This window comes from Musca autumnalis, unplaced genomic scaffold (genome assembly GCF_047663935.1).
Source record: "Musca autumnalis isolate F117 unplaced genomic scaffold, ASM4766393v1 scaffold_5, whole genome shotgun sequence".
NCBI classification, from domain to species: Eukaryota; Metazoa; Arthropoda; class Insecta; order Diptera; family Muscidae; genus Musca; species Musca autumnalis.
In genome coordinates, this window is record NW_027412088.1 from 22,203,307 (window position 1) to 22,228,252 (window position 24,946).

Here is a 24,946-nt window from a genome sequence, read left to right on the forward strand (position 1 = left end):
TGAGTAAAAAAGTCAAGACCCATATCTCGGGAAGTATGGACTTCCCCCGGGAAAGCTGTATATCGCTATGATCAGGGTACCAAGGACTACCAATGGTACAATTCTAAGCCCGTTCCGAGATGTGCCCATAATCAAGACAATGGTGTAAAAGTTAGACATTTCCGAAATGTCAAGACCTCTATCTCGGGAAGTACGGACTTCCCCCGCGAAAGCTATGTATACATAGTTGTGATCAGGGTCCCTGGGACTACCTATGTTCAAAATTTCAGCCCGATCCGAGAGGTGCCTATAATCAAGACAACGGTGTTAAAGTTAGACATTTCCGAAATGTCAATACCCATATCTCGGGAAGTATGGACTTCCCCGGGAAAGCTATATATCGTTGTGATCAGGGTCCCTAGGACTACCTATGGTCAAAATTTCAGCCTGATCCGAGAGGTGCCCCTAAACAAGACATGTTCCAATATGTGCAAAAAGTGATGGCTGAGCTACCTTTCAATTTCTTTTCCTTCTATAATTTGGGTCGGAAAACAAAAAAATGAAGCGTAAATATTATCGAACAGACCTATGCTTACCAAATCGATCAATGCGAGTTGTGCTATCAATTCAATGTGAATGATACTTAATAACAGCTGTTTTTCCTAGTGGATTTTTTGTTTTGATTCGTTTAAGAATAACAACGTGTTTCGTGTGATTCTATTAAAATAAACATAATAAGAAAAATCCCCAAAATTCTGCTATTAAAATGTTGAAAAAGGATACAAATCCTTTTGCCCAGTTGGGGCTAAGGCCATGGCTGACAAAACAGCTAACAAAACTTGGTTTAAAACAAGCAACACCCATTCAAGAAGCCTGTATACCCGCTATATTGGAAGGTAAAGATTGTATAGGAGCGGCCAAAACTGGTTCGGGGAAGACATTTGCCTTTGCCCTACCCATATTGGAGAAATTAAGTGAGGAACCTACCAGTCATTTTGCTTTAGTTTTAACACCCACCCATGAGTTGGCCTATCAAGTAAGTAAAGTTAAAAATGCTGTTCAGGATCATGCATTGTATTATTTTTCTTATCTTTATAGATTTCCGAGCAATTTCTGGTGGCTGGTCAACCTATGGGTGTGAGAGTTTGTGTTGTTTCGGGGGGAACTGATCAAATTCTCGAGGCCCAAAAACTAATGCAAAGACCACATATTGTGGTAGCAATGCCAGGACGTCTGGCCGATCATCTAACCGGTTGTGATACATTTTCATTCGATAATTTGAAATTTTTGGTAGTAGATGAAGCGGATCGCATGTTGAATGGGGACTTTGATGAAAGCCTAAAAATTATAGAACAATGTATACCCAAGGAAAGACAGAATTTGTTCTTTTCGGCCACCATGAAAGATTTTATAAAAGAGAGTAGCATATTTCCCATAGCAAACGATGTAAGTCATGGAATATAATACCGTTGATTGTCAATTAAACTAAATATCTTTCTATTTTAGTGTTTGGAATGGTCCGAAGAATTCCAAGTGGCCACAGTCGAGACCTTAGATCAACGTTATCTTTTGTGTGCTGATTATGATCGTGACATGGTATTGATTGAAGCTCTGCGCAAATATCGTGAAGATGATGAAAGTTCAAATGTTATGATATTTACAAACACGAAAAAATATTGTCAGCTATTGTCCATGACTTTGAATAAGGTGGGAATACCAAATGTGTGTTTGCATGGATTTATGCGCCAGAAGGAACGAGTAGCAGCCCTTAATCGTTTTAAATCTAGACATGTACGTATTCTAATTGCCACCGATGTAGCGGCACGAGGTCTTGATATTCCCAGCGTGCAATTGGTAATCAATCATCGTTTGCCACGTACTCCCAAAGAGTATATACATCGTGTGGGACGCACTGCAAGAGCTGGCCGCAAAGGTATGGCTATTTCAATCTTCCGTTTTCCCAGAGATTTAGAGCTGTTGGGTGAAATTGAACAAGCCATCAATACGAAATTAACCGAACATCCTATAGATCGTAAGTATTGTGCAGGTTCTGTTACCTTGGGGCAGTTTTTTAAAGTTATTCTTGTTTCTTTTTGTTTTAGAAAAAATGGTTGAAAGAATTTTCATGCAGGTCAATGTTACTCGCCGTGAATCTGAAATCGAATTGGACAATAACGATTTTGATGAAAGAGCTCAAAACTATAGACGAAAGCAATGGATTCTGGAGGGCAAAGATCCCGATGAAATGGAAAATTTGTAAGTTTTAATTTGAATTTCATATGTGAAATAAGGTGGGATAGTTTAGATCGTGCAAAAAACTGAACAAATTACATTTAGCGGCATGTGACGGAAGAATAGTCTTCTATGAAATGGTCTATAAAAAGTCGTCTATGAAAAGGCAACAGGAATGACCATAAAGAAACCGTCGAGAGGTATCGAAAGAGTTTTTTTTCTGTTTTATAGTCGTACTACCATGGAAGTCTTTTTTTCGAAGACCTCACAGCCTTCCATAAGAAGACCTCGTCCTATAAGAGGACAAAATTATCTTCTGGTCTTCTATAAGAAGAGCTTTTGGCCTTCTATAAGTAGACCTTATGCCCTTCTATAAGGACACCATATCACCTTCTATAAGAAGACCATATGGACTTCTATAAGAAGGCTTTATGGCTTTATATAAGAAGACCGTATAACCTTCTATAAGAAGACCTTATGGCCTTCTATAAGAAGACCTTGTGGCCTTCTATAAGAGGACCTTATGGCCTTCTATAAGAGGACCTGATGGCCTTCTATAAGAAGAACTTATGGCATTCTCTAATGGCCATCTATTAAAAGACCTTATGACCTTCTATAAGAAGACCTCATAACTATTTATAAAAAGACGGGCCTTCAATAAGAAGACCTTATGGCCTTCTATAAGAAGACCTTATGGCCATCTATAAGAAGACCTTATGACCTTCTCTACGAAGAAGAAGACTTTATGACCTTATATTAGAATACATCATAGTATTCTGGTGGGTGCCACCGTGTTGCAATGGTATGCACACCCGCCCTGCATGCATAAAGTCGTGGGTTCGATTCCTCGGCCAGGCAATATCAAAACACTTTTCAATGGTGGCAAAATACCCCTCAGTTATGTTGGCGACATTTCCTGAGTATTTTAGCCATGTAAAACTTCTCTACAAAAGTGGTGTCTTAGACACGCCTTTCGGACTCGGCGATAAACTGTAGGTCCCATATCATTGAGCTAATATGAATCGGGGTGCACTCATTGATATGAGAGAAATCTCCCTTGACCTTTATGGGATGTTTGTGGAACAATTATATATACATAATTATTATAGTCTTCTGGTATGCAATTAGTTGTAGTTCCCAACAGCTTTCTTAGTTATAAATTGGCCCATCATAATGTCACATACAACCCAACTTATTCAATGACCCTTGATCTCCTCATTATATTCATTGCTTCTTTATGTTTCGTTTTAGATATCGTAAAAAACAAAAAGACAAAATTAAGGAAATCAAAAGAAAACGCAAAGAGCAACAAAATGAAAAACAAAACCAAGGTACTACAGCTCTTGTGCAAGATGAACGTTTTAAGGATGTCAATGCGGAGCGTTTCCAGAAAAAGAAGAAAAAGACCAGTAGCAACAACAATGCAGATGCCAATGCAGCTGATGAAAAGAAGAAGGCGAAAAAGAAGGCTGATAAACGTTTTAAAACTGCATTGCCAAATAAGAAATCCAAAACATTGCTAATCGGACAAAAAATAAAAAAGAAAACATAACAAAGGATTTGATATTTTGAATTTTGTTTTATTTTTTTTTATTATAACAAATGCAACGTTCGTTTATCACAACTTAAACTAAGTGTATAGATTAACTTTATATTTATAAAAAATAATTTCATATATTTCTACAGTACGAAACATAACTATTTTATTAAATATTGTTTTTTTTTTTTCAAACGCACGAAAATCAGTCCAAACTTATGGCTAATAAAGCATCTTCGGGGTGAACTTCTAATAAAGCCTTCGCACCATCATTGAAGGGATATGAAATGCTGCCATCTATAACCAAATCTGGAGAGAAGAAAAATTAAAAAATAAATGTTGTCAATATTTAATTTGCTGCAAATAATAATCAAAAACTGTAAAATAGAATGCCATGAAAAATATTTAAATCATAGGAAAATGTTTTACAATTCAGTAATCAGATAACATATCATGAGATTAAAGAAATTATTGGACGTAAGTTGTGATCATTGTAACGAATATGAACTTTTCTTATATTCTTCCTTCCTTTTTCGTCTTAGAATCCCAAACATGAATATCAAATTAGCACACTTAAGCTGATTCTCTACAATTACTTTATTGTTTTATTAATTGCAAGTCAACAAGATGCTGTTCAAAATTTGAATGAAGTGTTTCGTGGTGTCCTTGATGAACCTAAGATCCTTACAAAATTCGGATTTTATTTCCGCTTGTTAAGTATCATCTTTAATACCTTTCCGTTGTACACATTGATGAATTCAAATCGTGCTGGTAGTTCACTACTTTTGCCTTGTTTTGCGTGGAATTTCTATACAATTATAATATTGGCCGAGAATATGTTAGAAATGATTTGGAATATGTTGCTGTTAGGTGTGAATTTCGATGTTTTTAGTACGATATGTATTGTTGGGATATTTATGTTGTGCTTTCAGACCAAATTGACAGTGCAAGTTTTGTGTTTCTACGAATATCTGCACATTTGAATTGCCACACACAGGAAATTGAGATCAATTAATCTGTATTTGTGAATAAAATACTAAGAAACAACATTCGCTAAAATTTTGTAAGAGATTTTTCAGAGATGTTGTAAGAACTAGTCCTTAACACTTGGGATACAGAAAAAGAAACGTAGTTAACCACATAAAGGTGCAGTCTTCGCATTGGCAGACGTACTTGAAAAGTACAAGACCGATATTACTGCCATACAGGAAATACGATGGATTGGGAAAGGCGTCACAACAACACCTAAAGGTGACGCACTGTATTATAGCTGACATGACGTAAAGCATGTGTTTGGTTGTGGATTCGTAGTTAGTCGGAGACTAAAACATATGGTATCCAGCTTCACCCCAGTGAATGAAAGACTTGCTGCAATTCGAATAAAAGCTAAATTCTTCAACATCAGTTTTATTTGTTCATCATTTTATTCATGCTCCCACTGAAGAAAAGGACGAACAGACCAAAGATATATTTTACGAGCGCTTAGAAGAAATATATGACCGTTGCCCTGCTCATGACATTAAAATCATTCTAGGCGATTTTAATGCCAAAAATTCAGTCTCCACAGTGAAACATCTGACACTGGTATGAGGCTGATCGACTTTGCAGCTGCAAAAAACATGGTAGTTAGCAGTACCAGATTTAATCATCCCGATATTCATAAGGGCACCTGGCTGTCTCCAGATCAGAAAACAAGAAATCAAATTGATCATGTTGTGATAGATGGAAGACATTCATCGAGCGTGTTGGATGTACGATCGTTCCGAGGCGCAAACATTGATTCGGACCACTACCTTGTTGCAGCAAGGTACGCACCCGCTTAAACGTAGCAAACAAAGTACGAACAGACACAACACGAAAGTTAGACATCGGTAAGCTGCAATTGCAACAGATAGCCACAGCATATTCCACTCAACTAGCCCAATTGCTTAATCAAAGCACTCCTCATCCCGATAACATATCAGCGCAATGGCAAAGCATTGCCCACTCCATGCAAACAGCCGCAAAATCCTTACTTGGATACCAGAGACTTCCACCAAGGAATCCATGGTATGATCAGGAGTGTCGTGCGGCCACCGAAGAGAAAAATGCGGCATATAGGGCTACTTTACAATCCGTAGCAACGCGTAGCGCACGAAAGAGATGCAGGGAGAAAAGGAGAGAGGAGAAACGTCTTTTCCGCAGGAAAAAGAGAGAGATGAAAAAGCGGGAGTGCGAAAAAATCGAGATGTACAGGAGCCAGAATGAAGTCCGAAAATTCTACCAAAGAGTCAAGCATCAAACTGATGGCTTTGGTACAGGCACATCCTCCTGTAGAGACCAGCAAGGTAATTTGGTAACTGATACAGATAGTGTACTCAGGATATGGAAAGAACATTTTTCAAATCTGTTGGTATCCAATAGCAGCGAAGACGACGAAGATACCACAGCCCCAATCCCAGAAGATGGTATTGAATGTATGCCGCCCAGCCAAGATGAGGTAAAGACAGCAATAAATCGGATGAAGAATAATAAGGCAGCAGTTGCCGATAGCTTACCAGCCGAGCTGTCCAAAACCGGAGGCGACACGCTGATAAGGTGTATTCATCAGCTAGTTAGCACCATCTGGCAGGAAGAACGAGTACCCGACGATTGGAACCTGAGTATCCTGTATCCCGTCCACAAGAAGGGAGATAAGACTGTATGCTCTAACTATAGGGGCATAAGTCTACTCCCTATTGCTACAAGATCGTGTCAGAGATATTGTGCGACGACTAAAGCCTATGGTCAACGAGATAATTGGACCATACCAATGCGTCTTTAGACCTGGCAAGTCCACCATTTACTAGATATTTACCCTGCGGCAAATCCTGGAGAAAACCCAAGAGATGCAGATCGAAAACCTACCACCTTTTTGTCGATTATAAAGCAGCCTTCGACAGCCCACTACGTTCAAAGGTATTCCAGGCCATGTCTGAATTTGGTATCCCCGCAAAGCTCATTCGGCTTTGTAAAATGACTTTAACTGACACGAGATCCTCGGTTAAAATAGGAAAGAACCTCTCCGAAGAATTTTGTACCAAAAGAGGTTTCAGTTTCGTGTGATATTTTCAACATCCTGCTAGAAAAGGTTATTCCAGTGGCAAACGTCAAAAGAAGTGGCACAATCTACACCAATAGCCACATGTTACTTGATTATGCTGATGATATAGACATCATGGGACGATCAGTAAAAGAAGTAACAGATACCTTTATGAAGGTAGAAGGAGAATCTGCTAAAGTGGGTCTGGCGGTAAACGGAGAGAAGACCAAGTTGATGGTGTCGACGCGCAATGCGTCCATTGAGATCGGACCAACTGTTGAAGTTGGTTCCTATGATTTTGAGGTAGTAAAAGACTTCGTATGCCTCGACACCGCCGTAAACACAACAAACGACATCAGTTGTGAAATAAAAAGAAGAATTGTATTAGCCAGCAGATGCTACTTTGGCTTAAGTAAGCACTTCAAAAACAAAGCCACAACTCGTCAAACAAAAATAACGCTTTACAAAATACTGATACTACCCGTGCTGATGTATGGTTCCGAAGCATGGGTACTTGCGCAAGCAGATAAGGCAGTGCTTGGTGTGTTTGAGAGGAAAATTCTTCGAAAGATCTACGGGCCGATTTGCGTTGACGGTGAATATCGACGTCGCATGAACCACGAGATGTATCTGCTATACAACGACATCAATATTGTTAAACGTATTGGATGCAGCGATTGCGTTGGCTAGGCCATATCATAAGAATGAGCGATGATGACCCCACTAAAAAGGTGTATAAACACGGACCGCTTGGCGGTGCACGCAGAAATGGCAGGCCAAGGAATAGATGGCGCAAACAAGTGGATGATGAGATGAAAAGGCGCGGTATTCCAGAGTGCGAAGCAACAAATAGAGAGGAATGGAGATCTCTTCTTAGTTCGGCCTATAGAACAAATGTTCTGTAATGGGCCAGCTAAGTAGGTAAGTAGTTAACCACATAAAACGCCATAGATCGGTCTGTGCTAAGCTATGTGGCGTCAGTGTGGTCTTTGATCCTTATAAACCTTTTTTATAATAATCCACGCTCTATGGCCTCTTTAATGATTACTGAAACTCTATAAAATATACACGTCTTGGCCTCTTTTATGCTTACTAAAACTCTATAAAATTTCTTTTCTTTGATCCTTGCTGATACTCTAAAAAATCCACGCCCTATAGCCTCTTTGATCCTGACTGAAACTCTATAAAATATCTACGCCTTAGGGCCTCTTTGATCCTTACAAACCTTTATAAAAAATCCCTCCTCTTTGATCTTTACAAACCTTTATAAAAAATCAACGACCTATGACCTCCTTGATACTTACTGAAACTCTGTAAAATATCCTCGCCCTATACCCTCTTGAATCCTCACGGCCTCTTCTTTGGTCCTTATTGGAACTCTATAAAAAATCCACGGCTTATGACCTCTTTGATCCTTACTGAAACTCTATAAAATTCCACGTTTTTGATCCTTACTAGAACTATAAAAAAATCCACGCGTTATGGCCTCTTTGATCAATACTGAAACTCTTTAAAAAATCCACGCCTTATGGCCTCTGCGATTCTTACTGAAACTACAGAATATCCACACCCATTTTCCTCTTTGATCCTTACTGAAACTCGATAAAAAATCCACGCCTTCTAGTCTCTTTGATCCTTGCTAAAACTCTATACAAAATCCACATCTTATGACCTTTTTGATCCTCAATAAAATTCATTCCTAGACCTCGAATTTTTAGCATATTTATAAAGGAAGAAATACCCGACATAATTCTGACAATGTCGGGATCATTGTTGTTAAAAAGATGCAACAGTTACTCCTGATTTTATTTGGATTTTATGATGCATTATGACCCGCCCCCCTTAAAAAATTACTTCAAATATTGATATTTATTTTAAATACTTACTTGCATCGATGCAACGAGATTTCACATATAAATTCTTAACAAAACCCCTTGATTCGAAATCTTTGGGACTGGGCCAAACACCCACACAAATTTGTTCTCTAATGGAATAGCATATGCGAGGATCATCTGAAATCAGCAAATATTTAAGATTTTTTAATAACATAATGCAAATGTTCCAACTATTTACCTGGATGGAAAAGTAAATTCTGATTGTATTTTTGTACCAATTCCTCAGTGCTGACACCGCTTAAGGCTTCCTTAGCCGAATCTGGTAAAATGTGGAATAAATCTTCCATGTGTTTTTTGCTAATACGATTTATGCTAAAGCGAAGAAGAAGAACATTTATTAATAAATGCATCAATTTTGTTGAATATCAATTGTCCTACCTTGTATGCCACGATGTGGATCCAGTGCCTGTACTTACACACAATCCCGAACATTTGGTTTTGTTCACCACATTTTGATGATTGATAACCAGCTGTAAATGCGAAACACGTGCCGACAATGACTCGCCTATGAATACTTCGTTCAAAGCCAAATATGGCAAGACTCGATGCATTTTGGCTTTATATTTTTTGGCCATTTCTTTACTCAAGTATTGAGGTTCAGTCTTTTCTTGTTCCATTTTCGTCACACAATGACGATATAAATCTGTTGATTCTGGAATATGACCGTTATTACCCAGCAGAGTGGTACGTATGCGTGAACGATGCATCCATTGGAAGTCGCCCTAGAAATTTAAAAGAAAAAAAAAACAATTTTTGCAAAAAAATAGATTTGAGATGAAAAAGGGGCTTATCTTTCCTTTACCGACCCGACGCAAAAAATTACGAAAAAATTACCACAGATAGTGATTTTTATCCCGATTCCAACCATGTATTGCATTTATTGCGGAAATGTATACTTCCCGAGATATGGGCCTCCAAAGTTCCACAAAGGCCCTAGTATAAAATGTTGGCAAACCAACGCAGAAAATTATTAAAAAATTACCACAGATAGTACTTTTTACACCGAATCCAACGATGTATTGCTTTTGTTGCGGAAATGTATACTTCCCAAGATATGGGCCTCCAAAGTTGTTTTGCCAAAGTTATAGGTTAGGGCCTTTGTGGTCCATATCTCAGGAAGTATACATTTCCGCAACAAAAGCAATACATGTTTGGAATCGGGATTTTTGCCTCGGGTCGGTAAAGGAAAGGAGTTCCTAAAAAGGAAAATTATACCTTTTGTTATTGATTGGAGTGATAGGGTGCAAAAGAAACCAAAAGTTCAAATTAAAAGTTAAACGTATAGGAAATTAAATCTTCCTTTTAACTTATTGATTACTTTTAAATTACTTTTTAAAGTCATAATAATCTAAACCAGAAAAATTCCAACCAATACCAAGAGGTTACTTTCTGTAAAGGTCGTATGTTTATGACTTACACTTTTAATCTTTGCCACAGCATCAGCCGGATTCTCTGTATAATGTTTTGGCAACATAAGTCTTCCTTCGGATCGTTGAGGATCTGAGTTGAAGCCTACAATTGGTGTTTTCTGTTGTGACTGGGCAAATAGTGGACTGGCACGTCCAGCAGCTAGTAAAAATGTGCCATCTCCTCCAATGGGCACTATTACATCAGCCCAACGCATTATGTCCTTGCTTAAAGAGCTTCTAAATTCGACTCTGATTAGATTAGAGGTATGCGGTGTGGGTGGTAATTTTTAGCCATACACATATGTATATAGACGAACACCATCAGTTGTGGTTGGGTGTTTGGTAGTAATAGTGTAATTATGTGTTACAATGGGGGGATATACAGTGCAAAAGAGACATATGTTTGGTGTACATTTGTTTGTGTTATGAAATGAAAAGACAGACATTAACACATTATTTACAAAATTTGTCCAAATAAATGATTTACGAAGGTATGCAACAATGCCGCCAATCTATTTTGGCAATACTTACCGATTGGCCAATCTAACTTCACAGCCAACATTTTGAAAACTCCTTACAATGGTACGTTCAAAATCTTTGTGTAAATTATGTAAATACATTAATGTTTCAAAATCGGTACCACGATCCCGTAGTCGCGCTTCCAGTTGTTGGGCATTAAGATTGGGATGTCTTAGCTGTTCGAATTCATAGCGGGACAGTTTTGAAACCAATAAAGCTCTTTGTAATTTAAAATTTGTGGGATCCACTGGTACTGTTGCTGCATGTTTTATGGTACCAGAGCCGCTTGAGGCGTTTCTGTGTACACATAAAAATTCTAAAGAAAGAGAAAAAAACATTTTTTTTTTAAGATTCAGATACATATGTTGTAAAAAATATTCAATAATAAGTTGTGTGATCTTAATTTCAATACAAAAATGCTAGACACACACAAATGCACTTCTTTTTATTAGTAAACAAATAACGTCTCCGTAACGAAGTCGCATCATGAAGAAATTTGCACTCAGCAATGAATGCATGTGTATATTTATTTGATTATGTTTGTTCCTATGTAAGTGTGTAACAATTGGCCCGAATGGAGAACCATATTTATAAATAAACCTATTAAACGTACTTTGCCTTATCGTACGCACTTTATTTTGCCAACATGTTTTTCAATCTAAAAATAATTAAAAAAACACGCGACAACTGTTTCCCTTTTAATGATGTGGTTGTTAGATTAATTCATTCAGTATTCCCACACATCACAATGTTGTAATATTGGTCGGAAAGCCAATCGCAAAAATTAAAACAAACAAGTAAAAAAGTATCAGTCGGCTTTGCCGACAGAGATATACCCTCAGTAGGCCGGGGCGATTTGTATGGAAGGAAAAAAGTGATAGTGGGCGACTGGAGTTTCTGATTCTTGGGATTGTACTGAGCAAAAAAGTCCACTAGACCATAGGGTGAAAATCGAGCCCCCGGATTTTGACTTGACATTTTTTTCAAGGATATTTTGGCCAAACCATATCTCAGAAACTTGACCTATCCTTAAAATTTCCTTTTGCGTTCTTAGTACACTTACCAAGGGCTTTCATCTCCAAAAGGAAATTTCCACCCAAATTTTGTAGCACAGTGTAATTTATCGATATTTTCCGAAAAATGTGCACATTCTCGGGGCCATAACTGCCTGAAGGAGCGTTCCAATGCTTTTGCTGTGTACTAGAGAGTTCTTAATTGGTGTCTTGGCTACAATTTTTGTCCTTGTGTTGGATCGAAAATCTCAGTGGTTTGGCTGTTACAAAATATCCAAAAAACCTTGAAAAAAAAAATTTCAAGTCAAAATCCAGGGGCTCGATTTTCACCGTAGACATATGGTCTAGTGGATTTTTTTGCTCAGTACAATCCCAATAATCAGAAAATCCAGGCGTCCGTGGTGGTGTTCAAATCGCCCCACCCTAACCCTCAGCCTGTGTCGATTGAAAAACTTTTTTTCTCAAAAAAAAAACATGTATTTAGGGGGTTTTTTTTAAAATTTTGGGCGTATGCACCGACAAAAGTATGGATAGGATTAAAGCTCAAAGCTCATTTGTGGGGATATCGATAGATAGGGCTTCATTATCACACTAGCCTACGAAAAACATAATATCGCTGTAAACAGGGCCACTAGGAAAACCTTCGGTAAAAATGTCCAAAGCATCGTCGAACCACACAAAAATGTTGAACATTTATGTGGGTGGTACCACAAGGATTGGACAGATATGACCCAAATTTGAACATAAACTAAGTTTCGCCAATATTTAGAGATCCAAAGTTTGGACCAAATCGGTTGCTACGTCTATGAGAAATCGTGCGTACAATTTTATCGAATTTTTCGAACTATTGTGGACGAACGCAGTATTCGATTCAAGCCCTCCAGTCACTACATATGGTGCCATAGGGGGTTTTTACAACTTTCGGACTGTTTTCTCAAGAGGTATGGACTTGCCCCTGAAAAAACTTTTACTGCCGTAATTGAGGCAGCGAATGCAAGTTGCTTCAACAAAAATCAAAGTGATTCGAGAGAAGGTCTTAAAGTGAATTTATCCAAAATTTTGTGTGGGCGGTACCCAAAGGAGTGGACAAATATAGTCCATTTTCGAACCTGATTTATACCTGGTAGATATATTAGGATGTGTAAAGTATGGACCAAATCGGTCCATCCCTTCAAGAGTTATAGTGCGCACAATTTTTCCGACATTTTTGAACTTTTGTGGGGGAGGAGGTACCTGAAGGAGTGGACCGATATGGCTTATCTTCGAACTGAAACTAAGTTTGCACAAAATATTACGAAGACCACATTTTGTACCGAAACGGCAGATCCGTTCGAGAGTTAGCTTGCGCTCCAACAACTACAGACGGTGTCATAGGGGGGTTTTTCGAACATTCAGGCTATTTTGTCAGGAATTATGGGTTTGCCCCTAATGAAACTTGTACAGTCGTATGGGGGGCAGTGAATACAAGTTGTTACTACAAAAGTCAAAGCGATTCGAGAGCTGATCCTAAACTGAATTTTTCCGAAATTTTGTGTGGGAGGTACCCAAAGAAGTGGACCAATTGAGTCCACATTGGAACCTTATCTAAGTCTTGTAGACATTCCAGGATGTGCAAAGTATGGACTAAATCGGTTACTGCCTTCGAGAGTTATTGTACGCACAAAATTTCCGAGCATTTTCGAAGTTTTGTGGGAGAGGTACTCGAAGGAGTGGATCGATATGGCCCATCTTCGAACTTAAACTAAGTTTAGGCAAAATATTACGATACCCAAAATTTGGTTCGAATCGGTTGATCCGTTCGAGAATTATCGTGCGCACCAGCCAGACAGACAGTCGGAGGTACAGCGCTGGCAGTTTTGCACGGTCAATGAGGACGCCTCTATCAGAATTAGAGGAGAGTGTCACAGATCGCCAGACATAACCATCGTGTCACCTGGTCTGACAAATGACGTTACCTGGCAACCCGTCATTTCTCTTGGATCAGACCATCTCCCCATAATTGTCTCCATTAGAAGACCACCCGATTTCATTTCCTCTGAACGCCGCACATTCATCAATCATAAGAAAGCTTATTGGCCGGGTTTCACAGAGTTCACCAATCACCGCTTCAGAGAACTGCCCAATCCTTCTGATGTTCGGGTAGCGGAAAGGACGTTCCGAGACATCATCACTGCTGCAGCCGCTCGTCATATCCCTGCTGGTCGAATACCAGAAATAAAACCAAACTTCCCAGCAGAGGCGACGGGAATTTGCTAATAAGGGTGATGAGCTCCGCCGAACCAACCCCAATGAGCTCAGGGAGCTGACACTGGAAGATAACAGGCTGGTCGGCGAGCAAAAGCGGAACAAGTGGTTAAATCATCTGAAGAGTTGCAACATTGGAGCCGGTATAGGTGAATTGTGGGCAACGGTTAAGTCACTCTCGAACCCTGGAAGAAGGGAATATAGCACCTCAGTCACGTTTGGCGGCGTTACGTTGACTGACCCGAAGAGGTGCGCAAGTTATTTCAATCGACAGTTTGTCGAGCACCCCGAGAGTTACAGGGCGAAGAGAAGAGTATTACGTCGCATCAAATCTCTTCCTGCAGAGGAGGAACCACCACAGTTTACAATGGATGATGTTGCCAATGCCATCAGGAACGCTAAATCATTCAAAGCGTTGGGCCCTGATGGAATCTCCATGGCAATGCTGATGCAGCTGGATGAGCCGGGAGTGGAGTATCTCACTAAAGTTCTCAACTTGTCGCTATCCACCCTCATTGTTGCCGAAGTCTGGAAAATGGGCAGGGTGGTCCCACTACGGAAGCCCGGCAAGGATGCCAGCAAAAGTGAATCGTATAGGCCGATTTCGCTTTTGTCGCCCGTAGCAAAGCCCCTTGAGGCCTTAGTCCTCCCTAGTATCAGAAATAGCTATCAAGTTGCCGATCATCAGCATGGATTCTGTAAGCAGCACAGCACGACAACTGCTGTGCACGCCATTACCACACATATTTGTCAAGGACTCAACCAGAGACGGCCGTGCGATAGAACAGTGATGGTGGCGCTTGACTTATCAAAAGCCTTTGATACAGTGAGGCACTACACGTTGTTTGAGTACATTGAGCAGACAACTCTCCGGTCAAGCTTGAAACGTTGGATAATCAATTATATGTGTGGACGCCAGTCGTACGTGGAATTCAGAAACAAGAAGTGCAAACCTCGTAGAGTTAAACAGGGATGATATGGGGTGATATCTCCGGAACTGTTTAACCTCTACCTCTCCTGTATTCCGTCCCCTCCAGACGGCATCGAGATCGTAACGTATGCGTATGATTGCACGATCCTGGCGTCGGGTACCTATCCTGATGACATCTGTGAGAGACTGAGCAACTATTTAACCGATTTACCACCTTTTTCCATTCGAGGAATATGCAGATTTCCGCCACAAAATCAACAGCCACTCTGTTCACCACATGGACAGCGCAGTTTGGAAGAGAATTGAATGTCGTGGTCGACGGTAGCAGAATTCCGATCACAAACTGCCTCAAAATTTTTGGGGGTCACATTACTTTCACGTCGTGCGCGCAAGCCACAGCTATCTGCGACAAACTGAAAAGTAGGAACAAGGTCCTCAAATCCCTAGCCGGCAGCACTTTGGTTGCAGATAAAGAAACCTTGTTGACCACATATAACGCGATAGGTCGGTCTGAGGTAAGCTATGCGGCGCCAGTCTAGTCCCCGAGTTTATGTGATACGAATCGGAAAAAGATTGAAACTTGCCAGAATGCGGCCCTGAGAACAGCAACAGCAAATCTTCAGTGGGTCTACTGAAGATTTGCTGTACATGAAGAGGCAAAGATTCTTCCAGTAAAGCAACACAATGAGATGCTTTCGTTGCAGTACCTGCTTGGATGTTACCGTGTGAGCCATCCCAATCACCATCTTGTGGGTAGGCCCGGCACATACAGTCAGATCAGGAAGGATATCCATGCTCTAGAGGGAGATGCCCAACGATAGAGGAGAGATACACGGATGCAGTTGCCAAGGCCCTAAGCAATTATAGTGTGAATAAAGTCCTCGAAATACATCCCCCATCTATTGCAGCTGACAAGCGTCAGCTGCCACGACAAACTAGAGTGGTTTTGGCTCAACTACGCTCGGGATATTGCAGTCGCCTAAATTCTTATTGGGCGGAAATCGACCGCGCCGTGCAAGACATCTGCCCAGTATGTGGCATGGGCCCGCACGACTCAAAACACCTTTTTAACTGCCCAGCCAAACCTACTCATCTAACTCCAGTGGATCTGTGGTTACATCCCATCGAAGCAGCTACTTTTCTGGAACTGGAGATAGTCCCAGAGCCAGATTGAACAGAAGAACGAACATACAAACACTGTTACAACAAAAATACTGTTGCTATCGGCAGAAGTTTACGACTACTTTTTGTTGATCGCTAACTTACCGAATAATATCGTTAATTGCCGAAATTATAAGCATTTTAATTTTAACGATTTTTGTCCGCAACTCAAAAATTAGTTAGAGGAATCGCACTACAGAATCGGCAACATTGCAGAGATTCAGTGTCTTCTTATAGAAGACTAAATGATCTTATAGAAGTCCAAAGCGTCTTCTTATAGAAGACCAAACGGTCCTCTTATAGAACACCAAAGGGTCTTGTTATAGAAGACCAAAGTGTCGTCTCATAGAAAACCCAAGGATCTTATTATAGGAACTAAAGGGTTTTCTTATAGAAGACCAAACAACTTGTTATAGAAGACTGAATAATCTTCTTATAAAAGAGCGGAGGATCTTCTCACGGAAGTACATAGGATATTCTTATAGAAGACTAAAATGTCCTCTTCTATACATTTGATTTATACCCTCAACATTTATGCTAACGAGGGTATATAAACTTTCATAATGGCAAAATGTGCCTCATCGAAATAATGGTTTTAGACCCCAAGTATGTTTGGACGAAATGTGTTTCAGACAATTTGGAGTTGATTAAGCCATGTCCGTCCGTCTGTCTGGCTGGAACGCACTATAACTCTCGAACGGATCAACCGATTCGGTCCAAAATATGGCTTTCGTAATATTTTGTCCAAACTTAGTTTAAGTTCGAAGATGGGTTATATCGGTCCACTCCTTCCGGTACCTCCCACACAAAAGTTCAAAAATGTTCGGAAAATTTGTGCGCACGATAACTCTTGAAGGAAGTAACCGATTTGGTTCATACTTTGCACATCGTGAAATTTCTACCAGACTTAGATGAGGTTCCAATATGGACTCAATCGGTGCACTCCTTCGGGTACCTCCAACACAACATTTCGGAAAAGTTCAGTTTAGGACCTGCTCTCGAATCGCTTTGATTTTTGTTGTAACAACTTGTATTCACGGCCCCCCATACGACGGTATAAGTTTTATCAGGGGCAAGTCCATACTTCCTGAGAACATAACCTGAAAGTTTCAAAAAACTCCTATGACACCGTGTGAGGTGTTTAGAGCGCAAGATAACTCTCGAACGGATCTGCCGATTCGGTCCAAAATTTGGCCTTCGTAATATTTTGTCCAAACTTAGTTTCAGTTCGAAGATAAGCCATATCGGTCCACTCCTTCGGGTACTTTCCCCACAAAAGTTCAAAAAGTTCGGAAAAATTGTGCGCACGATAACTCTTGAAAGGAGTGACCGATTTGGTCTACATTTTACACATCCCAATATATCTACCAGATAAAGATCAGGTTCGAATATGGGCTATATTTGTACACTCCTTCGGGTACATCCCACACAAAATTTTGGATAAATTCACTTTAAGACCAGCTCTCGAATCACTTTGATTTTTGTTGAAGCAACTTACATTCGCTGCCTCAATTACGGCAGTAAAAGTTTTTTCAGGGGTAAGTCCATACTTCTTGAGAAAACTGTCCAAAAGTTGTAAAAAATACCCTATGGCACCAAATGTAATGGCTGGAGAGCTCGAACCGAATACTGCGTTCGTCCGCACTTTGGATATTGTAATATTTCTTCGAACATTAGATGAAATTCGAATGTGGTGCTTATAGGTCCACTGCTTCCGGTACCTCCCCCACAAAACTTCGAAAATATTCGCTAAAATGGTACGCGCGATTATGTTCAGCAGTTTTGTGTTGTTCGAGGATCCTTTGGATATTTTTATCGAAGGTTTTCCTAGTGGCCCTGTTTACAGCGATATTTTGTTTTTCGTAGGCTAGTGTGATAAAAAGCTCTATCTATCGATATATTACGCCCAACATTTTGAAAACCCTCCTAAATACATTTTTTTTTTTTTTTTTTGAAGAAGAGTATTTCTCAAATGCTGAGGGTATATCTCTGTCGGTAAAGACGACTGATACTTTTTTACTTGTTTTTTTTTAACAACTTCAAGATCGAACATATAAATTCATAGCCCTTTCAGACCCAAAGATATAAACAAATCCTTATTTATTATATAAGAAATTATATAAAAAATATTTTTGTAAAAATTTCAAATAGATCTACTAGAATCATTTTTGTATTTTTAGTAGGTTATTTATTCATTTATTGATTTCTACACCATTTTCACATGTAATTCGAAGAATTTCAGTTGTAATTTGATTATTTCATTTGAAATTCGGAACATTTCACTTGTAATTTGAGAATTCCAATTGAATTTCGAATTATTTCATTTGTAATTTGAGAATTCCAATTGAAATTCGAATTATTTCATTTGTAATTTGAGAATTCCAATTGAAATTTGAATTTTTCCATTTGTAATTCGAATTATTCCATTTGTAATTTGAATTTTTTTCATTTGAAATTCGTATTATTACATTTGAAATTCGAATTATTACATTTGTAATTTGAATTTTTCCATTTGAAATTCGAATTATTACATTTGAAAATCGAATTATTTTATTTATAATAAAAACAAAAATACTCTCATTTCTTCTTTATACTAAGGTGAAGATAATCCAACCATAACGCTTAAATCAATAAAGGATCGTATTCATCTTAACTTAAAATTTTTTATGAAAATTATATTTTTGAGACTTTTTAAGCATTTTGTAATAATTAACTTTTTTCTCTAAAGCGTATATGTAGTTTTCCTGCAATCGGGTCTTCTTTTAAAAGTTCCAAAAACTTTGGAGGGTAATATAGGTGTATCCTTACATGCCAATCCCTTGGTTTTTGATTGGGAAAATAACAAATCCCTGACTTTATATGATTCTAACATTTTTGATTAAATTTTTATCGCATATTTAAATTATTATTATTTATAATACTTTTCCACATCATTGTGTCGACGTTTTAAGTGTACGCTTCCAACACCCTCTCAACCATGTGGGATGATCCACAACCTTAAAAAAAAAAACTTAAAAATGGATCATCGTTGCCACCACCCTTAATTTAAAAATATTTCAGATGCTTTGATTTTCAAATGTAATAATTCGAATTTCAAATGAAAAACTTCAAATTACAAATGTAATAATTCGAATTTCAAATGTAATAATACGAATTTCAAATGAAAAAATTCAAATTACAAATGGAATAATTCGAATTTCAATTGGAATTCTCAAATTACAAATGAAATAATTCGAATTTCAATTGGAATTCTCAAATTACAAATGAAATAATTCGAAATTCAATTGTAATTCTCAAATTACAAGTGAAATGTTTCGAATTTCAAATGAAATAATCAAATTACAACTGAAATTCTTCGAATTACAACTGAAATTATTCGAATTACATGTGAAAATGGTGTAGATTGTTTAATTGAAAATCGCAGCAGTAAAAAACAGGTTTTTACGACATTATAATGGAAAGAAAGTTGAAGATACCAATGTCTTAGACGTAATTCCTCAATAGCTAAAAATAATTTTTTTTTTCTTAAATATTCCATGCCATTTTTTATTTATATGCCCAAATTCAAGGTTTTTACGTTGTCAATCATTAAAGCTACTTTATATTTTGGACTTTGCATATAACTGTTGTTCAACACAAATCTGTTTTTGTTTATAATACAAAAATTATCACTGATAATATTAAAATTATCTCATATACATAAGTCATATTATCTATCGCCAAGACATTGATAAAATGACGTACACATAAATTTCTATGTCGAATTATGAATAAATCTTTGGCAACTATTTAATATTAATAATTAATGTTCAAATAGCATTTTACTGAAGCTGTGATTCTGTATATTTTACCCTGACTGTAAAATATAAAATATCAGTCATATTGCGGTAGGGTATATAAATCATAAATAGCAATTTCACATTTCACTTTTAAAATAGCATTTGAACATTATCTGTAATGTTTGTACTATATACATATGTACTATATATTAGGTGTGTTCGTTTACTCAACAATTTGTACAAGTTCAGTAACTTCTTGTAATCGGCTAAGCTCTTTTGCATTGTACTGTAGAGTAAACGAACAACATCCAGTAACAATTTGTACAAATTTCGAGTAAACGAACACACATATTCAGCCCAATTATGAACGGCCTCTCACCGTGAGTTTTCTCTTTCTCGCCTCCTCCCCTATTATAAACATCATATCGCCGTGAGTGATGTTATGTTCTCACTGTTCCCTTATTATAAACAACAAGAGGGTGAGCAAAACTCACGTTCGTGAAAAAATTAGCTATTACAAATGTAAAAAAAGTGAGAAAAAGAGGCAAATTTCTGCTGAAATTTCTCACTACCGAAATCAAAGTGAGTTGAACAAAAAAATTTAAGTGTGAACATTTATTTTAAAAAATACGAATATTTTGTATCTGTAATGATAATTAATTGTATTTTAGGTTGAAAGTAACAAAAAATAATAAGAGATTTTTTATGTTGTGAGGTTATTGTTGACCTTTGGACGCTATTTTCTTTGGTTTTAATTTGGCTTGAGGTCAACTTAAAAATTTAAAAACAAATGGGCGTTTTTGTTTTTATTCTTATAAAAAGAAAGAAATATCATTATTATAAATTTCTACCATAATGTTTAAGTTGCATAAAACGAATGTTCTTGTTTTTTAAAGCTTAGGACATTGACCGCTAACATTTTTTCAGAGTTCTTTACGAATTCGGTCTGAATCTCTGAATTCTTTCAGAATTTGGTACAAAATTGGGTCTACCTTCAGTTCCAAGAATGGCATGTAACTATCCACTGGAGTTATATGACTAGGTTTGGCATCGCACCATTAAAAGACGCAGAGTGCTGTGCATGGTGCTATCAATATTTGCCTAAGAATTTAGACGACTGCAATATCCCAAGTATAGTTGAGCAAAAACTACTCTGGTTTGTTATGGACTTTATGCACACTATATTTGTTTACATTACAACCTGCGACTATGTGAAAGCTATTCAAAACTACTTGAAATGCTTGTTGAGCAAGGGATTCTATCCGGTATGGTTGGGCTTCCCTCTCTAGAACGTGAAGATCATTCTTGATGGACCTAGTGTGTCGGGCCAACCCACGGTAATGCCCGAGCTCTCACGGTAATGCCCGAGCAAGTACTGTAACTAAAACGTTGCCCGTGGTATGTATCAGTGAAGGAAGGCCTAAATCGAGTTTTCAGGTATGGACAGATCAAAAAGGTACATTCTGCATAAAGCGGCTCACAACTATACAAGGACCCAATCAGGAGCAACCCATGTCTGCAATTGTTATTCCTAGAGAGAGTAATGTACACGATTTGGATCTTTTGGGGTCGCAGTCTTGGAAAGAATGGGAGATGGTGCTAAACACAACTTCCACTTCATTTCCTTGGTATTCCTCAGAATTTGCCATTTCTGTTATCACCCAAAATGCAACATTAAACATTTACTTATTGTAGCCATTTAATGACGTTTTTAAACGACATTTGTTCACTTTTTTACGATTTTCCAATAAATTTCACGAATTCTTCAGTGTAAATAAACAATTTTCACATATCTGCCAAAACAAAAGAACAGCTGTTACAGATGTTGTCATGTTGTTTTAATGTTGTATTTTCTTTTACCAATATCCATGTTCTTTTACAGTGGATTGTTAATAACTGACATTTTTCTTGCTAGAAATGTTTATTAATTTGAAAATTTATTTATTTTTTATACAAAAAATAAGAATTAATTAATCTCAAAGTTGTTTGTGCAAAAAATTACGGTATGGCAACACAAATTATTATTTCAAGGGTTCACAAGTCGCGCCATTATTTTCCATTTTCCGACTTGTCAACCCTTGTTCACTTTTTGTGCTCCTCCCTGCTCAATCATAATAGCTCGAGCAGGTGAAAGTGAACTGCAACTCACTTGTGAGTAGCTCCCTACGTGAAGATTCATAATCGCTATGATTGTTGAGTAGCTATATAGCTATATCTCTACTGTAAATCATTTGTAGAACACAAAACGGCGGTATTTACGCACATCACAACAGAGAGAACGAACGAGAGACGCGGCGCGACACAGTGACATTTAACAATTTCAATATTCTTCAATAGAAAAATTTGAAATCAAGATAAGTCGCATATTTCCCGCTTCCACTCAAAACGGTCACAATGACAGCTGTGATTGCGATGAAAGTTTTGTGTTGTTCCTGGGCATGTGTGTGTTTTTGTTGGAATGAATGAAAACTGATAAGAAATATTGATATACCCCTAACTATATAGTATACAACAACAAGTGTATATGCCCAAGTGTACTTCTCGTAATGGACACAAACAATGCGCTTTGGCTATATCACTAATCAAATCAGACGACATCATGAAATGCGATTGATTGCCCAAATAGCTACCAGAACTAAAATCCAATTAATAACATAAAACAGCAACTAATAGTTATGAGGGGTGGTGGGTACTTACCTTTTGCAAATCCTTGCAAAAATGCTTTTGTTTTAAACATTTTATGTTGCCGGTTTCGTTCCAATCACATTAGAAAACCAGATTGTGTCCAAATAGTTGACCTTTGCTCGTCTGCTGCAGATGTTGTTATAAATTTAGAGTATATTTTTACATCAATGGAATTTTCCTTCACTTATCCACTGCCACACACCACAACACACTAGGGGAATATCTCTTAAGTATTTCTTATTGTGCTAATATTTGAAATTCTTCTTTTTTGTTTCAACAGAAACCAGGCACAAGGTCAGAGGTAAATGCACCGGCAACACTGTCAACAGATGTGGAATATAAACACAACCTAATGCAATTAAACTTCGCAATATTCGCTAGCTAGTTATCTGGTGGTATGTTGATTATGCCGGTTGTTTGTTTGTTTGTTTACTGTTGTTGTTGTGATTGTTTTATTGCGCTCACCCGATTATGCGTTTTAGGCGCCCGTCCGTCTTAAATCGCTTCCAAAATCCAACTGCCAAGCAAATGTTTGTCCATGCACATCCAACTTGTGTCATGATGTGGTACTTGTAGATACTTTCCATTCCTTATCAGTAATATTTCCACTTTTTTGGAGTCCAATCATTTCAATGGTTTCAATCGCCTCACTCTCTTGTACGTAAAGTCACAATGACAGATGATGCATTGTAGGCCGCAATAAAAAACAGCTGATTTTAGAACCAAAGACATTAAATGCCGTTAATTTTGAAAAGTTTCATTTTAGAAATGTTTGGAAACAGCTTTGAGGAGAGTTATATAAAATTAGTATGAGATAAAAGTGCATTTTATACCTACATTTATTTATTCTATATGTATTTTAATGGGCCGATTCCGTACAGCGAGGCGAGTCATGTCGCGTCGTCTATCGTCTCTGCGACAAAATTTAAAAAATGCACTACGTACAGCGATAGAAAATAATTTGTTGTCGCCGGAAAATGAACATTACGGCGACAAAATTTAACGTCGTCGTGCGACTTTTGCTATACGTAATGGAAAAATTGCAACTGGCAACGCGATACGACTCGCCTCGCTGTACGGAATCGGCCCATAAAAGTAAATTGCAGCACCAATATGTCAAAGGGATGGATCAGAACAAATGGAATATACATACGTTCTCCGCCACCTTCTTATCTTACAATGGACCGAAAGGTCTCCGAATGGCGTAGTCAACACATCTCCTAATCTAGGTTCTGCAAGCGAACCTACATCTCCAGATTACTCTGCTCAACTTTCCCGCCACATTGGGGTAAGGATTGCTTGTTCCGAATTTAGGCGACTGCAATATCCCGAGCGTAGTTGAGCCAAAACTACTCCAGTTTTCCGTGGCAGCTGATGCTCCTCAGCTGCAATAGATGGGGGATGTATTTCGAGAACTTTATGCACACTATAATTGCTTAAGGCCTTGGCAACTGCATCTGTGTATCTCTCCTGTATTGTTGGACATCTGACTCTAGAGCATGGATATCCTTCCTGATCTGCCCGTATGTGCCGGCCCTACCCACAAGATGGTGATTGGGATGGCTCATACGATAACATCCAAGCAGGTACTGCAACGAAAGCATCTCATTGTGTTGTTTTACAGGAAGAATTTTTGCTTCCTCATGTAGATGGTCCACTGAGGATTTGAGGAGGCACCCTGTCGCTGTTCTCAGGGCGGCATTCTGGCAAGTTTGAATCTTTTTCCAATTCGTATCACATAATCTCGGGGACTAGACTGGCGCTGCATAGCTTACCGCAGACCGACCTATCGCGTTATATGTGGTCAACAAGGTTTCTTTATCTGCACCCAAAGTGCTGCCGGCTAGGGATTTGAGGACCTTGTTCCTACTTTTCAGTTTGTCGCAGATAGCTGTGGCGTGCGCACACGACGTGAAAGTAGTGTCGAATGTGACCCCCAAAAATTTTGGGGCAGTTTGTGGTCGGAATTCTGCTACCGTCGACCACGACATTCAATTCTCTTCCAAACTGCGCTGTCCATGTAGAGAACAGAGTGACTGTTGATTTTGTGGCGGAAATCTGCATATTCCTCGAATGGAAAAAAGTGGTAAGATCGGTTAAATTGTTGTTCAGTCTCTAACATATGTCATCAGGATAGGTACCCGAAGCCAGAATTGTGCAATCATCCACATACGTAACGATCTCGATGCCGTCTGGAGGGGGCGGAATACAGGAGAGGTAGAGGTTAAACAGTTCCGGAGATATCACCCCACCCTGGGGAACTCCCTTATTGTTCCTGAATTCCACGTACGACTGGCGTCCACACATATAATTGACTATCCAACGTTTCAAGCTTGGCCGGAAGGTTGTCTGCTCAATGTCCTCAAACAGCGTGGAGTGCCTGACTGTATCAAAGGCTTTTGATAAGTCAAGCGCCACCATCACTGTTCTATCGCACGGCCGTCTCTGGTTGAGTCCTTGACAAATATGTGTGGTAATGGCGTGTAGCACAGTTGTCGCGC

The 24,946-nt window shown here is 38.5% G+C and overlaps 2 protein-coding genes across 3 annotated transcripts; one reads left to right on the forward strand and one right to left on the reverse strand.

Annotated features, from left to right (window-relative positions):
• The first annotated feature begins 603 nt into the window (after positions 1–603).
• Dbp45A (putative ATP-dependent RNA helicase Dbp45A) lies at positions 604–3,770 on the forward strand. Its single transcript, XM_073989120.1, has 5 exons — positions 604–1,015; positions 1,078–1,425; positions 1,486–2,011; positions 2,082–2,235; positions 3,463–3,770. Exons 1-5 carry the CDS (start codon positions 746–748, stop codon positions 3,761–3,763), a joined length of 1,599 nt encoding a protein of 532 aa, XP_073845221.1. The 5' UTR covers positions 604–745; the 3' UTR covers positions 3,764–3,770.
• Positions 3,771–23,114, reverse strand: Nadk2 (NAD kinase 2, mitochondrial). Of its 2 annotated transcripts, none has more exons than XM_073989122.1 (7): positions 22,458–23,114; positions 10,645–10,948; positions 10,122–10,350; positions 9,083–9,426; positions 8,883–9,016; positions 8,696–8,821; positions 3,771–4,057 (listed from the first exon to the last, which is right to left on the reverse strand). In XM_073989122.1, exons 1-7 carry the CDS (start codon positions 22,495–22,497, stop codon positions 3,954–3,956), a joined length of 1,281 nt encoding a protein of 426 aa, XP_073845223.1. In that variant the 5' UTR covers positions 22,498–23,114; the 3' UTR covers positions 3,771–3,953. The 2 variants fall into 2 exon arrangements, with proteins under 2 accessions (XP_073845223.1, XP_073845222.1); XM_073989121.1 differs by having other exon boundaries at positions 10,122–10,362.
• Between the last annotated feature and the right edge of the window lie 1,832 nt (positions 23,115–24,946).

Excerpts from the sequence above, each read along its gene's own strand:
- Dbp45A (XM_073989120.1), top strand. The coding sequence starts at position 746 with ATGTTGAAAAAGGATACAAATCCTTTTGCCCAGTTGGGGCTAAGGCCA. Across the intron at positions 1,016-1,077 it reads CCCATGAGTTGGCCTATCAA|ATTTCCGAGCAATTTCTGGT; the intron begins GTAAGTAAAGTT and ends TTATCTTTATAG. Across the intron at positions 1,426-1,485 it reads TATTTCCCATAGCAAACGAT|TGTTTGGAATGGTCCGAAGA; the intron begins GTAAGTCATGGA and ends TTTCTATTTTAG.
- Nadk2 (XM_073989121.1), bottom strand. The coding sequence starts at position 22,497 with ATGTTTAAAACAAAAGCATTTTTGCAAGGATTTGCAAAAG. Across the intron at positions 9,017-9,082 it reads TCCACATCGTGGCATACAAG|CATAAATCGTATTAGCAAAA; the intron begins GTAGGACAATTG and ends TCTTCGCTTTAG. Across the intron at positions 8,822-8,882 it reads GAATTTACTTTTCCATCCAG|ATGATCCTCGCATATGCTAT; the intron begins GTAAATAGTTGG and ends TGCTGATTTCAG.